The following is a 19,159-nucleotide window of genomic DNA, read 5'->3' as shown; positions in this document are numbered from 1 at the left end:
TGGTCCTTCCACGAGCGACGTGACGGGGAGAGGAGGGAGAGCTGTTTTCCCATCATGTAAATCGTGGCTTGGGGCTTGACTAATATCAGGTGCATCGATGTTGCCTGAGGGCCCTGCTGTTTAGGCTGAGGCCCCGCCCCCCCCACACAGTGAGACAACACACACACAGAGAGAGAGAGGAACTCACCTAACAGCTAAACACCAGCCAGTGGAGCAGACAGACTCACTCACGATCACACACACAAACACACACAGACAGACAGACAGAGAGAGAGAGAGAGAGAGGCCCTAAGAAAGTTTGGTAGATAACGTCCCGTCTTAACGCTCACGCTGGCTGAGGGTGGAGAGGCCTCCTGCCGCGGACCGACGCTTCTCCCGCAGAACAACGTTCCGGAGCAGTTTGCGGTCTCAGCAAGACCAGGTAAGACGATGATAATAAATTAATTTAAAAAAAAATTAACCATCGACAACGAGGAAATGACAGCTGGTAAACAATGTCGGACATTTAGTTTCTTCGTACAGAACGGTTGTCTTTTATTTGTACTCTAATCGAAAATGCTTGTGAGCTGTCGCTTGGTGAGTGTTCCTGGTCCGTGAGGGTACAGGTGTATTTCGGGCGAGACCCAGACATGCACCTGCTGTTACCTGTGGTTTCCACTAATGTGCTTCCTGCACTGTCTTGACTGACAGACCCAGAGGCAGAGCTCACTGCACCTGGCAAAGATCTCCACAACAAACAGACCGGGAAGATAAACAGCTATGGAATATTACCTACTGCCAGACATTTTTGACGGCAGATGAGATAGAAATGTGCTCTTTAAGTAGTTGTTGCATTCGTCCAAGCAGAGGCAGTTGTTTAGGTTTATTTAAAACAGATATGTTGCTACCAGGAATAATATAAACGGCATAGTCACACAGTGAGGATGGGACACAAAAAGCTAGCTTTTCCAAATAATTGTCTCCTCTTGAGAAGGGAGTGGCTCTGTGTGCCTACCACACCTGGAGAGAAACTTGAGGGACAACTTCTTGCGAAACCGCATTGACAAGCAGGTTCCTTCCAAATGGCGCACAGAAACGCCTAATTCACGGCCTTGGGTAACGCTTCATCACAAAGGGGGTGTCTGAGGGTACTTCAAAATGCCACTATTACACGGGATTACATTCGAGAGAGAGGTTGGTTTCAACAGCTATTACTCCTTGCCGGTGTTGCGTCACACAGACCTCCTTAGAAAGACTCTCGCTCTCGAAGCCTCGGTGGGCCAGTCGAGTCCCACCGCGTCTCCAGAGCCGGTGAGCTCATCGGGGGCGATGAGCGGCGAGCCGGTTGCATCCCGCAGGTGTCGTCATGGGAAGCAGGTGGCCAATAGTTCCCACGCCGGCAGCGTGGAGTTTAGGGAAGACGGAGAGGCCGCAAGTCTCCACATGCCCTCCAGCTCTGCCTCCGTCGGTACCAACGTACCTGCCTGCCTAGTGCCTCAGCCTAGCTGCTCTCTCCATACCCCACAGATAGATGGTTGGACAGATAGATAAGACAGAGAAACAGGCCAAGCGGTGGGGCTCGTGGGCTCCACCAACCGACCGTGACTACATTGAGACATGAGAGCACCTATGCAAAACATACTGTAGGTATTTTGCATAGATACCACAGTTTTCATAAAAAAAAATGTATCCTGTGTTTGCTGCCCAGCAAGGGCCAAAATAACAGTTGCCAGAATAGATTAGCCCGAGGGTGCAGTGTTTTATGCAGCTAGGGATCTTTCTCCCTGAGCAACAGAGGACGCATAAGAAAGAAAAAAAGAAACTGCCTATGTGAGCTCCTCTCCAACGGAACCAGTCGAGCAACTCTGTGAGGCTGATCCTACCCAGTCATGTCAGCGAGAATGTGGCAATAAACCTACAGGTTGCCACGGAACACACTTTCCGAGACCATTATGTGAAAAAAGGGGGGAAGTGGACAGAATGCAAACCGCATCTAATTTGACACTTGCTTTGTCATTTCAGCGAGAGCGCCCGAGGGGAAGATGGACGCCGTCCAGGAGCGCAAGCCGAAGAGGCCCCACTACATCCCCAGACCGCCGGGCAAGCCGTTCAAGTACCAGTGTTTCCAGTGTCCCTTCACCTGCAACGAGAAGTCCCACCTGTTCAACCACATGAAGTACAACCTGTGCAAGAACTCCATCTCGCTGCTGTCGCAGAAAGGCGGGCAGACGGCGAGACAGGTCAAGCCTTTGGGGAAGGGCGACCCTTTGCCCCCCGCCGCGGCGCCGAAGGGCCCGCCTCTCTCCGCCGCGCCGGCGGGTCAGGCCGCCAACCCCGAGAAACAGGGGGAGAACCGAGAGGAAGAGGAGGAGAAGAAGACGATGATGACGACGGCGACGGACGAGACGGAAGAGGTGGACGTCGGCCGCGACAGCCCGGCCAGGAGGGACAGTCCCAGTGTGATGAAACTAAGTCCGGGAACACCGGGAGAGATCGGAGAGAACAAAGAAGTCAAGTCTCTGCCACGGCAGTCTGCCTTCTCCCCCGTCACACCCAACAGAGACGGCGCAGAGGTCCTGAAGTCCCCGGCGCACCAGTCGGAGGAGCTGCCGGCTCCCGTGCCGTCGTTCAACAACCCCGCCTTCTTGTGGGGGCCGCTCTCGTCGTCCGTGCCTCTGAAGGCCTTCCCCCCTCACATGGTGCCGGAGTATTCTCCGTACGTCCTGCCCGAGCGCGCCCTTCACCCCCTCTACCCGCCGTACTTCCTCACGGGAAACGGCCACCTGAACGGTCCCAACCCTCCGACCTTCCGACCGGACTTTCTCGAGCCCCAGAGGCCGGTGGTGCCTCAGCCCATCGCCCCGGCCCACGCGTCCCTCTTCCCCCAGTACCCCTACAGATACTGCCCCTCTCTTCACCCGGGGCCCCCTCTGCATTACAGCCTGTACCGCCACCCGGAGCTCTCCATGCCGATCCCGGGATCCAGGTACCTTCCTTGGGATCTGTATGGCCCGGGCCTCGGGGCTAAGGATTACGAGCTGTACATGCATCCACGTCCCCACGACGACCCCCGTAGCAGACCCGTCAAGGAGGAGAGTGCCAAGGAGCGGCCTGGAGACAAGCCCACCAGGCTGAGCCCCGTGGTGGGCAGCTCAGCCTCGGGGTCCCCCAACAGACCCAGCCATATCGTCCAGAAGGACAGCGAGGCTCCACAGTACACCGTCCTGGGTGAACCGCAATCCGCCAGACCATCGGAGAACACAGCTCCGGCCTCGCAACCAATCGGTGAAGATGCGAGCCGGGAGGACTCTGCACAAGGCCTGCTGCAGCTGAGAACTGTGCAGATAGAAGAGAAGTAAGTGAATCACCTCATTCAGTATAAAGAATGGTCAAATCAACGACAATTATGGTCCAATAAAACTATGGTATAACTGCCAAGTGGATAATGTTTCTAACAGCTCATTTCCCTCCCTCTCTCTCTCCATCTCTCTCTCTCTCCCTCTCAGGTCAACAGAGGACAGCAGGGAGCCTTCCACGCCTCTGTCAGAGAAATATCACGACTCGTCTTCAGAACAAGACGACGAGGACAACACGGAGGAGGATCTGGCTCCCCTCAACCTCTCCACGCGGGTCTCCAGTCCCCCCGACCACCGGGGGAGCAGCTATCCCGAGACCGACGCAGGGGGGGAGGAGCTGCCTCTGAACCTGAGCCTCAGGACGTCGCACGGCGGCCCGGATCACTGCTTCCCGCACGGCTCCTCGGCGAGGCCCCAACAGCGGCAGACGGACGCCCCGTCGGACAGGGAGCCCTGTGACCACCAGAGGCAGACGGCCGCCCTGGCCCTCTGTCAGCTGGCCAGCGCCAGCAGCTCCTGCAGCCTCAGCAGCACTATGGGCAGCCCGTCGGAGAGCTGCACGGAGGCCTCCGCGGAGGAGACAAAGCACAAAGCCAAGGCTGCGCAGAACACTAAGGCCAGGGGGGTGAAAAGGGCAGCCAGTGGCCAGACTGCACACAGCTGCCAGAAAGCAAGCAAGAGAGCCAAGAGGAAGGAGTCAGGCAGGCCTCTGAGGACAAGGCCTCGCTGCTGCTGAGGTTTAACAGTTTAACGACTGTTGCCTATAGATGAAACTGCTGAGGACTATACAGTTTAACGACTGTTGTCTATAGATGAACTCTGCTGAGGACTATACAGCTTAACGACTGTTGTCTATAGATGAAACTGCTGAGGACTATACAGTGTAACGACTGTTGTCTATAGATGAACTCTGCTGAGGACTATACAGCTTAATGACTATAGATGAACTCTGCTGAGGACTATACAGTTTAACGACTGTTGCCTATAGATGAACTCTGCTGAGGACTATACAGCTTAACGACTGTTGTCTATAGATGAACTCTGCTGAGGACTATACAGTTTAACGAATGTTGCCTATAGATGAACTCTGCTGAGGACTATACAGCTTAATGACTATAGATGAACTCTGCTGAGGACTATACAGCTTAACGACTGTTGTCTATAGATGAAACTGCTGAGGACTATACAGTTTAACGACTGTTGTCTATAGATGAACTCTGCTGAGGACTATACAGCTTAACGACTGTTGTCTATAGATGAAACTGCTGAGGACTATACAGTTTAACGACTGTTGTCTATAGATGAACTCTGCTGAGGACTATACAGCTTAATGACTATAGATGAACTCTGCTGAGGACTATACAGTTTAACGACTGTTGTCTATAGATGAACTCTGCTGAGGACTATACAGTTTAACGACTGTTGTCTATAGATGAACTCTGCTGAGGACTATACAGTTTAACGACTGTTGCCTATAGATGAACTCTGCTGAGGACTATACAGCTTAACGACTGTTGTCTATAGATGAACTCTGCTGAGGACTATACAGTTTAACGACTGTTGCCTATAGATGAACTCTGCTGAGGACTATACAGCTTAACGACTGTTGTCTATAGATGAACTCTGCTGAGGACTATACAGTTTAACGACTGTTGTCTATAGATGAACTCTGCTGAGGACTATACAGTTTAACGACTGTTGTCTATAGATGAACTCTGCTGAGGACACAGTTTAACGACTGTTGTCTATAGATGAACTCTGCTGAGGACTATACAGTTTAACGACTGTTGTCTATAGATGAAACTGCTGAGGACTATACAGTTTAACGACTGTTGTCTATAGATGAACTCTGCTGAGGACTATACAGTTTAACGACTGTTGCCTATAGATGAAACTGCTGAGGACTATACAGTTTAACGACTGTTGCCTATAGATACAGTTCAACGACTATAGATTAACTCACTTTTACTTCCACTTGAGCGAGCGTGTACACTTTATTTTTACAGGAACGACAGTGATCAAATGTTTACTAAGCACTGGGGAAATGACACAATCCTAGAGACGATGCGTCTTGAGGAGAGGACACAAAGTGTCCTGCCCAAAAAATTGAATGCACTGACTTGTTTGGCGACGGTGGAAACACAAGTGAAGTGCCATCATGTGATATCTGACGCTTGACTGGAAAAAGGTGGAAGACACTGTACAGTATAAAAGTATAATATTTAAATATAAAGATGGTTTTGTAAATGTATGTCATCATGTTAGCTGCAGGGTTTTTGCGGGTACATGTAAATATTCCTAACACGTGTTGAATAGAAAAATAATAAAAGGATGGAATTTAAAACGGGTGGCGTTCACTGTGACTCTTCACGTCGACACGTACCGTCTGGGAGTCTGGAGGGCAGCAGGAGGCCTCGCCTGCCCAGCTCTGCCAGCGCCAGGCAGCCCCCGTGCCAGGCGTTGTCCGTTTCCTTGAAGCTAGAGCCCCCACACACACACACACACACACACACACACAAAATATCAAAGCACGAAATAACCTCTACTGTACACGATGGGAACGGCTACAAACAATGTCCCAGTGAGATTATGACACCTGGAAGAACTGAAAGAGAGAAGGGGGGAAAAAAACATATGACTAGGTAGAAACCGAGATTTAATTAGGATATCGGGGACAGATGTAGAGCCAACACGCCCCTGGTGTGATGTTACCTGAAGCAGTCCAGCACTGATCCAACCACCTCGTCTGCCAGCTCCCTGGGAAGCCTCCCAGTCACCCTCCCGATGCTGCGGAGGATCATACAACAAGACACGCGGTCGCACACACGGCTTTCATGTACAGAACACAGAGCTACACCCACAGTATCAGGCCTCGGAGGTAATGACATCAGCCTCATTAAGATGCAGAGCGAGGCGCTATGGGACACTTTTAACTCCTCGGAAAAGGAGAGGCACAAGAAATCCCCGATTCCACTCTTCGTAGAGGAATCGATTTCCATTCTTTGGGTCACAATTCAATAAAAAATGTATTCTCGATTCATAATCGATAACAGATTATCTCGGTAGATACTTCAATAGGTCTCAAAGGGGAAATAAATCACACTGAATCAAATGTAAAACCTTTCCTCGGTGTAAATCTCGAGTAAAGATTTAATGACCAGTTTAGTCCACTAGAAACATAAATGCAATAGTTTGAACGGAAACATTAAATACATTTTGGATCGGTAGGTGATAGAACTGCGATTCTTATGTGAAGACTGATGAAGAACAGACCCAGTCACTTCGATATCTCAATAATACTAGTAAAACTGAAAAGACACTGTACAATATTCCAATGTGTGGAAAGGACTTTTTGTTCATTTATTAAAGGCAGGTGTCTTTGTAAAAATAGTTACATTTTAGCATAATGCTCTTCTCTAGTACGACTCGCAACTGCAACAGAAGAAAAGGTTCCAGTTCATCGCTGACGTACAGTACATAATATCGAGCTCAGACGAGGGGAACTGGTAAACCACAGAGTCAACAGCCTGGGAATAAGAGGCACACGATAAAACCTGCCTACAGTGAGGAAGTACAGGAAAGAAGCAAGCGTTTATTTTAAACAGGGCAGGGTCACATTCAACAGCATGGAGCACGAGGAGGCGGCAGGTAGGGAAGAGGTGTTTTCTGTTCTTTTTATATATTTCTGTTATATTTCAGTTTTTTATACCAATAACAGGATATCTGCAGGTTTCAACAAGTTAAATTTAAGAAATGTTAAGACCTTTTTAATACCACTTAGAGCTAAATCTAATATCAATGTCATGACTGTACTAGCAAAAAAAATAAAAAATAAACACAGTGACACTGAACTGAAGGCTGCACTTCACCAATTCAAATTCATGTGCGTTCCATACAAGCTCTCGCCAGACGCACAAAGCTCCTGGTGGCCCCGCAAAGATATATTTAATATATTTAATATTATGGGCTGCCGCTATGGGCTGCCCCTCCAAAAATGAAATACCTGTGCAAATTTACATTTACATTTAGTCATTTAGCTGATGATTTAGGTTTTATTCAAAGCGACTTAGAAGTTCTGTCGGCAGGAAGGGTACGACTCTGGCAGCTGAATAACAACGTTCGTCAAACCGAGTTGAACTTGAGTGCCGACAGTCTTGAGTGCCTAGTAGTACGGGACATATTAGCATATTAGTAGGTTGTAATATAGGCAAGGACGATTATTTAGTAGCAAAGTAGATAGTAAAAAAGGTTAGTTTCTTTAATTTATTCATACTTTTTTTTTAATTAAATTGAAATGAAATGTAAGACTTTTTAATACCTTTTAATGCCTTACATTGAGAATTATGAATTTAAGACTTTTTATTACCCACAGATACCCTGTTTAACAGGGCAACGGTCAGATTCAACAGGATGGAGCGTGAGGAGGTGGCAGGGCGGGAAAAGAGGTGTTTTCTGACAGTAAACTTTAACCTTTTTCCACCAATAAAGAGTGGAGACGTTACCCCTTGGCAGCAGACCAGCGCACCAATAAAGAGTGGAGACGTTACCCCTTGGCAGCAGACCAGCGCACCAATAAAGAGTGGAGACGTTACCCCTTGGCAGCAGACCAGCGCACCAATAAAGAGTGGAGACGTTACCCCTTGGCAGCAGACCAGCGCACCAATAAAGAGTGGAGACGTTACCCCTTGGCAGCAGACCAGCGCACCAATAAAGAGTGGAGACGTTACCCCTTGGCAGCAGACCAGCGCACCAATAAAGAGTGGAGACGTTACCCCTTGGCAGCAGACCAGCGCACCAATAAAGAGTGGAGACGTTACCCCTTGGCAGCAGACCAGCGCACCAATAAAGAGTGGAGACGTTACCCCTTGGCAGCAGACCAGCGCACCAATAAAGAGTGGAGACGTTACCCCTTGGCAGCAGACCAGCGCACCAATAAAGAGTGGAGACGTTACCCCTTGGCAGCAGACCAGCGCACCAATAAAGAGTGGAGACGTTACCCCTTGGCAGCAGACCAGCGCACCAATAAAGAGTGGAGACGTTACCCCTTGGCAGCAGACCAGCGCACCAATAAAGAGTGGAGACGTTACCCCTTGGCAGCAGACCAGCGCACAATGGTTTCCTTGTCCTTCAGTCCCATCAGAAGTTGCTCTGTGTAACAACATCAGAATTAGAACCATGTTTATTCACCAAGTATTAGATTAAAGATGAAAGATTAAAATGTATCGTCATTATATAGCACAGTACAACAAAAACAACTAAATTAGTGCAAATGTAACAGTAAAGTGCAATAGTAATATACAATATACAGGTCATTAAGCTGGGTAGAAGATATACAAATTAGTACTACTGAGTAATAGTGCTAATCAAATGTATGTACAAAGTAGTAGTATTAATATGTACAGTGATACAGGTATAAAGACACTATGATAGTAAGTCATACTGACCAGCAGTGTAACTAGTAAGAGTAGGAAAGATATAGATATACTATCTACAGATAATGTAAAAAGCATATGTACAGACAGATGTGGATAGATATAGCAAGAATAAATATATGTATACGGTATATACAGCATTAATGTACATGCTGTCATACAGAGTTATATGGGTTATATGCAGGTGTATAAGTATACGTATATAGAAGGATTATATGCAGGTATATTCAGACAGATAAGGATATATATTAAGGCTGTCAAAGTTAACGCAGTATTAACGCATTAACGCCCGATTCTATTAACGCCACTATTTTTTTAACTCACGATTAACTTTTTAGAAAAAAAAATACTTTTTATTATTCTTTATTATTATTATTATTATTATTATTATTATTATTATTATTATTATTATTATTATTATTATTATTTTTTTTCTTTTTACTAGACTTCACTCAGGTGTATTATTGATACTCTCATTGATACTATGTTTGTTTCTGACTCAAAGTGTGTGTGTGCGTGTGTGTGTGTGCGTGTGTGTGCGTGTGTGTGTGCGTGCGTGCGTGCGTGTGTGTGTGTGAGAGATAGAGAGAGAGAGGGGGGGGTGAGAGAGATGAGGAAGGGGCAAGAGAGAAAGAGAGCTGGGAGAGTGTGTGTGTGTGAGAGAGAGAGGGGGGGGGGGTGAGTACTCAGCCCTTGTGTGGGTGAATGTAACAAGTTCCCAACGTTTTCTTTCCCCTATTATTTCATGCACACTTTATTCATTGTTTAAAATTATTATTTTCTTTTAAGTTATTTGGTGCATCACTCTGTTTTGAATTTGATGCTAATTTGCAATGCATGAGGGTCATCCTTTTGTGTTAAATGGCTGCATAAAGCAAGCATTTGTTGACTCTCATGTTGATAAGAGTATTAAAACTTGGAACTTGAAAAAGATCCGTTTAAGGTAGATAAAAAATGTAAATAAAAAAAAGCGATTAATCGCGAGTTAACTATGGACAATCATGCGATTAATCAGATTAAATATTTTAATCGATTGACAGCACTAATATATATATATATAGAAGACCACCAAAACAACACGTCTAGAATAATAGAAACAATATAGATCTGCTCACCGATGACATTCTCCACTTCCTCTGGAATGTCGTAGTCCTCCTCCTGGCTCTGGGTCTCCATGTCAGGAGTCACAGGCTCAGCAGAGGCAGCAGACTCAGACAGGGAGAGGTTGGCAGCCAGGGAGCGGTTTCCTCTCTGGTATCTGAAACACACAGACGCACACAAACACAAGGTCTTCATGCACTCATCGTCATGCCGGTAGGAGCTGAGGGGATAGTCAGGGTTAAAAAAGGAACACTGGTTGCATGTTAGCCTAGCTTAGCACAATGAATGGAAGCGGACATGGCAGGTTAGCCTTCGGGAGAGGTGTTAGTTGGACAATGCCTATAGGCTACCCGGCCATGTCCGCTTCCATTCATTGTGCTAAGCTAGGCTAACGTGGAGCCAGATAGCTTTCTACTGAATGCACAGAGTGGAAACTGGTATCTATCTCCTTGACTCTCTGTGGAGAAGACGATAAGCTAATTTCCCAAAATGTTGGCGTGTTCTTTTAAGATAAGATATAAGATTATTCCTTTAATGATCCTCTTTGGGAAATCGGGGATCATAGCAGCATGGGGGAGGGGGGAGGGGAGGTACAGGTATGGGCAGGGTAATAGCAGAAAGACATAAATATAGGCAATAGAATTGGATCTGAATATAAAAAATATGAGAGAAATAAACAGTGTAAACAATATAATTAACTCAATTATAATTAAAATAATTGAAATATGAGGTGTCTGGTTGTTTAGAGAGGACCGCCTGTGGCTGGGCAGGTTAATCCACCTAATCCAGTCCTTGGGCAAGACTCCTAGCTGCTCCTGTGGCACCACAACATACCACTCGGGTGAAATATATACATATATAATATATATATTAAACCACTGATACCGATAACATTATTACTACTACTACTACTACATTTACATGTAGTAATTTAGCTGAACGCTTTTATCCAAAGCGACTTACAAGTTCTGTAGAACAAGTCAGCAGGAAGGGTACAACACTGGCAGCTAAGGGTCAGTAAGATTGTTCGTCAAACAGTGTCGATCTTTAGTGCATAGTAGTATAGACATATTAGCACAGTAGGTCGTAATATAGGCAAGGTAGATTCCTTAGTAGCAAAGTGCTACTAGTAAAGGTTTGTTTTCAAATGTCTTTTCACATATTTTTCATATTCAGGTTTTATTTTATTGCCAATATTTATTTATTTCTTCTATTACCCTGCCCATACCTGTACATCCCCTCCCCCATGCTGCTATGATGCCCGGATTTCCCCAAGAGGATCAATAAAGGAATCTTTTAAATACATTTCATACTTAAAAAAGTACGAAGGTTAGTAATTTAAATTTTTTTATATACTGAAATAAATAACGTGGATAATCGGGCGGCGGGACTACTGCTCATAATGTCTGACCTCCACTTGGCCAGCCGTGGCTTGAGGAAGGTGAGGCCGAGTCTCTGGATCAGCTTGACCCCCAGCTTCCTCAGCCCGGCCTCGCTGCTCTTGGACAGCTGCTTCTGGGCCAGACACTGCAGCACGGTGGGAGCTGCAGGACAAACACCAGGGTGACGCAGACATGCATTAGTAACAACAACAACAACAACAACACTGCAGCACGGTGGGAGCTGCAGAACAAACACCAGGGTGACGCAGACATGCATTAGTAACAACAACAACAACACTGCAGCACGGTGGGAGCTGCAGAACAAACACCAGGGTGACGCACACATGCATTAGTAACAACAACAACAACAACACTGCAGCACGGTGGGAGCTGCAGAACAACCACCAGGGTGACGCAGACGCGTCTATTCTTATCCTAACGAATTTATGCTTCCGCGTTCGCGTTTTGCGCTCCGATTGGCCACTGACGTACGCTAGTTTTGCCCCCGGTAAGTTATCTACGCCAGTTACGCCCAGCTCGCGCCTGCATTATCCAATTCATCTTTGAAATGAATCATTCCAGCAAAGTAGGCTTCTATTATTCGAATTACTGTTTTAATGGGTATCACAGTAGGAAGTCCTACTGTAGAACATGACATATTAGCATGACATCTGATTTATTAATGCCAATACTAAAGATTAGGGACAAACGCAATTGGCACAAGTGTAAATCATGGATTAGTCACTCAGTTTTAACATCTGATTCAGCTCACCTTGTTAGTCTGCTGGCTGTGGATCCTATGGTCACAAGTTCAAATCACTCTTGGTTTATTTTTTTTTATTTTTTTACGTTTAATTAATTTATCCACTTTGGTTGGATGGTGTGTATGTATATGTATGTATTGTGCTGTATAATGACAATACATTTGAATCGAATCTCATTTTGAAATCGCTACCTGTTGAGTGGATCACCATGGTGCAATGCAACCACCTCCGAAGCTGTCTGCCACTGTCGTGTCCATAGGCAGCGTAGCAATTTCAAAATGAGATTCGATTCAAATGTATTGTCATTATTGAGTACAAGGTCTCCCTCCTCACTCACCAGTGCGTACTTCTATTCATTTTATTATTATTTTATTTTACTTTTATGTTCTTCCATTTCATTGGTTGTTTTATTCATTTTAATTGTTTTTATTCATTTTAATTGTTTTATTCATTAAACTTTTTGTCTATATCTCCTGTAGCACTCTGAGATTCTCGCGAATATAAAGTGCGGTACAAATTGAATCTATTATTATTATTATTATTATTATTATTATTATTATTATTATTATTATACAGCACAATACATACACACACCATCCAACCAGAGTGGATAAATTAATTAAACGTAAAAAGAAAAAAAAACTTTAACCAAGAGTGATTTGAACTTGTGACCATAGGATCCACAGCCAACAGACTAACGAGATGAGCTAAATCGGATGTTAAAACTGAGTGACTAATCCATAATTTACACTTGTGCCAATTGCGTTTGTCCCTAATCTTTAGTATTGGCATTAATAAATCAGATGTCATGCTAATATGTCATGTTCTACAGTAGGACTTACTACTGTGATACCCATTAAAACAGTCATTCGAATAATAGAAGCCTACTTTGCTGGAATGATTCATTTCAAACTGGCATAGATAACTTACCGGGGGCAAAACTAGCGTACGTCAGTGGCCAATCAGCGAACGCGGAAGCATAAATCTGTTAGGATAAGAATAGACGCAACGCAGACATGCATTAGTAACAACAACAACAGGGTTGTTGCAGGTTCCAACAAGTTATATTTAAGACTTTTTAAGACCTCTTTAATACCACTTAGAAGCCAATAATTGGCTTCAACGCAATTGAAATTTGAATTGAATTTAAATAACATTTATTTTATTTATATATTTTATATCCTTTTTATTATCCAATTATTGTGCTTCTCTTGTCCAGCTGATGGATTAATAATATTTTAATTTAGAATAAGAGAAAACTAGTGATGTTAATGGATTATTTTATTACACATAAATGATAAAATGACCAATGAAAGGAAACTTACCGTACTGTAGGAAGTCATCTCGCTTCCCATGTTTGAACAGCTGAGCCTAGAGGACATAAGAAAGGCCAGGTTATCATTTTTGGGAAGCAGTGTACAAAACAAATAACACAGAAAGGACTACTGTAGGTTAAAGTGGTATTTTACTGTTAAAATAAGTGTTAATTAGCTCTACATTCTGACAGTCATCACTGATGCTTTGTGTTTGGTCAGTAACACGGGTCTCCCAGTCCCTCCGCTCTGCAATAAAGACAAAATACATTTCCTGGTATCCTGTTCCCATTTTATCCAATCAGGAGAGAGAACCCTAGATATTTTCACTCATGTCACAGAGTCTTGCCAAGCCAAATGTGCTTACTGCAGTGGCAATCATTTGTACATATTCACATATTTTAGTTCTTATTTTTGTCAGACCATTTTTGCAGTGATTTTTGCTCTCTCCTGATTGGATAAAGTGGGAACAGGATATCAGAACATGTATTTTGTGTTTACTACAGAGCAGGAGGGACTGAGAGACCCATGTTACTGACCAAACACTTTATATCAGTGATGGCTGTCGGAATGTAGAGCTATTATTTTAACATGTAGGTAGACCAGTAATTTTAACAAAGAAAATACCACTTACAGCACCTTTAACTCATTGGACGCCAGACCCGATGATAGTCGGGTTAACTCGCCGACCGCTCAGCGCCAATCACGAGTATAGTCGGGTTTTAAAGTTATTTCTTTTATTAGCGATATCCATTCATTTTCATCCATCCAGCCTGATGTTATCGTTGGGAATGGGTCTGAGCTCGCAAAAGGGCAAATACCGGCCCCTACGCCTTCCGGCTGGTGGTATTGCACTCAACTGGGAATGGTATCGTTTTTTTCTGGGACGATCCAAGCCGTGCAGGCGTGGTTTAAATAATCAGATCAACGATAGATCTGCGAGCCCCCCCCCCCCCCCCCCTCATATGCAATGCTGTTGAACGTGGCACGGACCTCCTCGCCCAGTACTTCAAATGGCGATCAGATAATTGGATTATTTCTTTTGCATTACATCAGATACAAGGTAAGAACATTATATATAAATTTGATCGTTGATCTGATATGTATTTCTACCCGATCTACACTGTATCTGTGTGTGGCTGTTTTCCGTTGGGTGCAGGAGGTAGGGGGGGGGGGGGGGGGGTGCCACGCTACGAGGGCCATTTCGTGTATGCACGAGGAAGAACAATAATGATGATCTAGCATTGATTTCAGGAAGATTTCGATAATCAGCCGAAAAATGACAACGTGTTTTGTGTATTCCACTAAAGGGCTATTATCGCGTCTTTCTCTGGAATTACTAGAAATCACCAAAACTATACTCTTATTCAAAACGGTATAAAAACGGAAATGTACAGATGAAAAAACAATCCGTTTTGTACATGTTGACTGCAAGCAACTCACTGATAATCGACGAGTGTATTAGACCCATAGACATAATTTAAGATATATTTTAAGCACTCGCAAATCTCCCACTCCTCCCATTGATTAAAGCGGTGGCGCTCTACCGCCCTCTGGCGCACTTAAGCGTGGCGGTCAATGAGTTAAAGGGGAACTATCTTATAAATGGCCTTTTTGAGTGTTTAGCATTGTTTCCTAGCTATGTGAACTTATATTAATATGATCTATGTCTCTAATTCTCATATTGGCGCATTCTTCCAATTCTCCTCTCACAATATTCACCCTCACTGAACTGAGTCATCTGAAAATGTGATGATTTGTGATGTCAGAAAGACACCGCTGCATAATAATGGCGAGGTACATGATGAGCTGTACACAGTGGTTGGAGCCCAGGCTCAAAACGGCTCGAGATCTTGAGGTAGAAAAATGCTGTTTTTGAGGACTTGATTAGAAATACAAAACAATGAATAAAAAAAAATATATATATTACAGAGGTGTTCCATAGACTCACAGGAATTGTGTAAAAGTGCCCAAATAGTGAAAGAAATAGTAAAATAGTTCCCCTTTAAGAATAATAGTAACAACTACATTTGTGTAGGCTAAATATGTGTGGCAGAATAATAGTCTTTTGACACAAGATAGCAGAGTGCTACATCACTCGTCGTCTGGTAATCCGGGGGTTCCTGGTTCGATTCCCGCGCCTCCTGGGCAGCGTGAGCAAGACACTTAACCCCCAACTGCTCACGATGAGCAGGTCGGGCACCTTGCATGGTCGCCTTCGCCGTCGGTGTGTGAATGTGTGAGTGAATGGGTAGAATGTGAGGAACAAAATTGTAAAGCGCTTTGGATAAAAGATATATAAATGCACCATTTACCATTTCCCTCACTTCCAAGCTGGGTGCCTGTTGTTATTCTCGACGACAACACAAATTCTGATTCCCGTGAACCCTTGAAAGGTGTTTTGTGCAGCTCAGAGTAAGAGTAAGAGTAAGCCCCGCGGGCCGGCTGGCGGAACACACGGAGCCAGTTTCAAACGCCCCCGGCACCAAATAGGCTACAGCCAGTCTCACCTCACAGAGATGAAGAGCAGAGGGACGGTTTCAAAACACGTAGTGCAGGTTCCCGTGCCATAAATATGACTATCATACTGCTCGCTTAAGGGCTGCATGTACCGCCACTCTTCCATTGTCAAAGCGACTTGAGGAATTTTCTATAAACGGGGTTCGTGCGGGTTTCGACAAGTAAAATTTAAGACGTTTTTAAGACCACTTTGGATATAATTTAATACCTATTTCATGGTCATACTGGCAAAAGAAAAGTATGAAGGAAAATGACTATGAAAAAGGAAAGTAAGTTCCAGAATTACTTACAAATATTACTTCCTCATGAAGTTAAAAAAGTTAAGATTTACTTTTGTAAAATATTTGCACAAGCAGAACTTTACCTCAGGCTCTGACTTGCTAGGTGCACTTACTATCTCAAGCTTGGTTGCTAGGTGCAGTTACTAGCCCAAGCTTGGTTGCTAGGTGCACTTACTAGCTCAAGCTTGGTTGCTAGGTGCAGTTACTAGCCCAAGCTTGGTTGCTAGGTGCAGTTACTAGCCCAAGCTTGATTGCTAGGTGCAGTTACTAGCCCAAGCTTGGTTGCTAGGTGCAGTTACTAGCTTAAGCTGTCGCCACTCTTCCCTCCTCTTAACCGTGTCATTGCTGAAGGTCAATCGGTGTCTAATGTGGGGGGTTTTGCTGAGGCTTATTTACCCTTTATACGAGTGGATGGGCTGACAACAGGGCGCAAGGCAGGTGTGCCGTGGCTTGAGGGCCAGGTAGCATCGGTCCTTTGCCCTGGCATGGTTGAACGGTGTCCCACCCGGAAGCCGACGCCAGAGGGCGAGTCGGCCCGGCAGGTGGCTGTATGGGCTGATGAAGTTTATACCGCCGCAGGACGGAATTTAGCGGCGACCAGTGTCATTGCTCAGTTGACTGCTTTTCTGTCCACAATGGTGTCGGGTAGTGGGGCCTTAGGGCCAGCCGACATCGAAAACATTGCGCATGTTTTTGGGGTTATACAGCTTTTAACTCAGTCGCAAGCTATAAACGCAGGGAGGACTAGGATGCTGTCAACGCTTGTTCACAGACATCTTTGGTTGGTGCAGTCTTCCTTTGAGGAGGAGAAAAGGCTTCTCCTCCTCAGGGCTCCCCTCTCCGCAGAGGGACTCTTTGGTCTTTCCGCAGGAGCGCGGGCGGTATTTGACCTAGGCCTCACACTGCCAGCGGCCATGTTTCCCCCGCCTGAGGTACCCTGGACACAAAGACAACAGGTGATCACAAGGCTGACAGCCTTGGCGGCCGAGGGATCGGCTACATTAGATGAGCACGCCCTAAAAAACCGTCGCCGTCTAGCTGTGTCTAGCTCTCCGGTCACTTCCCCCCCCCCCCCCAACACCAGCAGGATACAGGCTCTGATTTGTCCCCTTTGGCTGCGGGCCGCATGCCTTCAACGAGGCGCAAGCGGCCCCACGTTTCGCTTCTCATGGGGACAGGGGCTGACACCCAGTTGCTGGCTAGGCCTGGGTCTGCCTATGAGAATGCTGTGCTGTCAAGTGGCTCCCACGCCACACGTTCTACGTCTGTGTTTGGTGAGCCTGGTGTTGTGTCTGTCAACAACGAAGGTTGTCAGGAGGGGAACTCGAGGCCCAGGGGGTTGCAGCGTGAGTTCCCACAGCCTGCCCTCGCCAGGCCGGGTATCCCGTTAGTGGCTCCCACGGCCGGAAGACCGGCGGTGGTCAGTCAGGCACGCGTGATTTGGGTGGTAGTAATATCACTGCAGGGCTACGGTGTGTAGGAACCCACCCTATCGGGCAGTGTGGGGACCACACGCCTTGCATGTCCAGCTGTGGAACAGGTCCTCAGTAGTCCATGCCGGGGAGATGTTCAGTGGGGGAGTTTTTGTCACCCAGTGTGATGTCAGCTTCCCCCGTATCAAACCGGCCCTTTCTGTCGGGGTCCCCCCTTGGGTGCGATTGCCTCGTTGGTAGTGTCAGGGTGCGATATCCCGGCTCCGCGAGACGCCCTGCTCGCGCGGTTGGCGAGTCCAGGGTTGGCAATGCACAGCGGGTGGGACCGGGCCGCCTATCTACGGTTCCTGGCGGACCAGCGCCAAGTGGCGGTGGGTGCGCTTTGGGATTATCATCACATATGGCTACAGCAGTGCCATATGTCGAGATGGATGGAGAGAGCGCTGAGGCAACCCCACCCTCCGTTTTCAGGTTTGGTACAGACCCTGTTGTCAGGGTCAGCAGCAGTGACAGCTCTGGCCGACAAGATACAATCTCTGTTAGCGAAGCAAGCCATCGTCGTGGTCCCAAAGGAGGACGCGATGCGTGGCGTTTACTCCCGGTATTTTCTGGTGCCCAAGAAATCGGGATGTGTCAGACCTATTGTCCAATTATCTAGCAGTCACTGTCAATGTGCGTCAACTAGATCTCCCCATTGGAAGGGTGCAGGCGATCAACTGTTTTAATACGGACCAAAGGAAACAATTCCGACATCTGCTTGAATGTTATTTATTAGGATATAGCATCCAAACACGCGAAAACTCCAAACGTCATTGGCAAACAGCCAGCAGGTGGTCAATTAGACAGCAGGTAGCTAGTAGCATTAGTCATTAGTAGCCATTAGATTACTGGTAGTCTTTAGACAGCAGTATTCATCAGTCATTAGTCACTTTACCGTCAGTTAACAGTCAGATTATTTACCTATACAAACGGGAAACAAAACGGCATTCATTAGACACATGTGCTATGCATATATAAATGATAATTACGAACATAAACAGCGCATACAAAAGACAACAATGCAACATACCGTTAGCCAGTTAGATCGCCTACGGGGCTTTTCTCATTACAGGCATATGGCTATGAGTGTCTCTTAAATAGTGCGTCACGCAGACTCTGAATCAGCCCACCTGTTCACAGTTTCTGTCTCCAGGAGTCCCACAGTCTGCAGTAAACGCCCACTAGGTGGCACCAGATGATAAATAATACTTGTATAGTAAGTGCCTCTATAATAATAATAATAATATCTCTGTAGGAAAGGCGCTGGATAATTCTTCACCTATTCTGGATCTGTCTGCGTTCAATCGGCTGATTGTGGCGAGGCGGTTCAGGATGTTGACCGTCAAACACCTGATAAGAGTGGGAGACTGGTTCACCTCCATAGACCTGAAGGATGCGTACTTTCACATCCCGATCTTCCCTCCTCACAGGAAATTCCTTCGCTTCCTTTTTCAGGGTGTAGCATACGAATACCAGAGGCTGCCGTTCGGCTATTCTCTGGCCCCTCGCACATTCACCAAGTGCGTGGAGACCGGGCTGGAGCCTTTACGTCGTCAGGG

The 19,159-nt window shown here is 46.0% G+C and overlaps 2 protein-coding genes across 2 annotated transcripts in view; one reads left to right on the top strand and one right to left on the bottom strand.

Annotated features, from left to right (window-relative positions):
- Positions 1-19,159, bottom strand: part of LOC311240442 (tubulin-specific chaperone D-like) — a gene marked incomplete at its 5' end in the record, with an annotated part of 97,657 nt that overhangs the window by 60,651 nt on the left and 17,847 nt on the right. Inside the window, 6 exons of the mRNA XM_084329025.1 lie at positions 5,719-5,813; positions 6,048-6,122; positions 8,423-8,483; positions 9,883-10,025; positions 11,280-11,412; positions 13,340-13,385. Of these exons, the coding sequence (XP_084185151.1) occupies positions 5,719-5,813; positions 6,048-6,122; positions 8,423-8,483; positions 9,883-10,025; positions 11,280-11,412; positions 13,340-13,385 (553 nt within the window). The remainder of the gene's footprint in view (positions 1-5,718; positions 5,814-6,047; positions 6,123-8,422; positions 8,484-9,882; positions 10,026-11,279; positions 11,413-13,339; positions 13,386-19,159) is intronic.
- On the top strand, positions 223-4,809 carry znf750 (zinc finger protein 750). The gene is made up of 3 exons (XM_084329635.1): positions 223-421; positions 2,002-3,334; positions 3,486-4,809. The coding sequence occupies exons 2-3, from the start codon at positions 2,022-2,024 to the stop codon at positions 4,069-4,071; spliced, it is 1,899 nt and encodes a 632-aa protein (XP_084185761.1). The 5' UTR covers positions 223-421; positions 2,002-2,021; the 3' UTR covers positions 4,072-4,809.

This window comes from Notolepis coatsorum, assembly GCF_963971535.1.
Source record: "Notolepis coatsorum genome assembly, chromosome: 14".
Taxonomy (NCBI): Eukaryota; Metazoa; Chordata; class Actinopteri; order Aulopiformes; family Paralepididae; genus Notolepis; species Notolepis coatsorum.
The sequence above is the reverse complement of the archived record's forward strand: the minus strand, read 5'-3'. Positions and strand labels throughout refer to the sequence as shown.

What these genes read in the sequence shown, in the direction of transcription:
- znf750 (XM_084329635.1), top strand. Translation starts at nt 2,022, where the DNA reads ATGGACGCCGTCCAGGAGCGCAAGCCGAAGAGGCCCCACTACATCCCC. An exon ending in ACTGTGCAGATAGAAGAGAA is followed by an intron (nt 3,335 to 3,485) that starts GTAAGTGAATCA and finishes TCTCCCTCTCAG; the next exon opens with GTCAACAGAGGACAGCAGGG.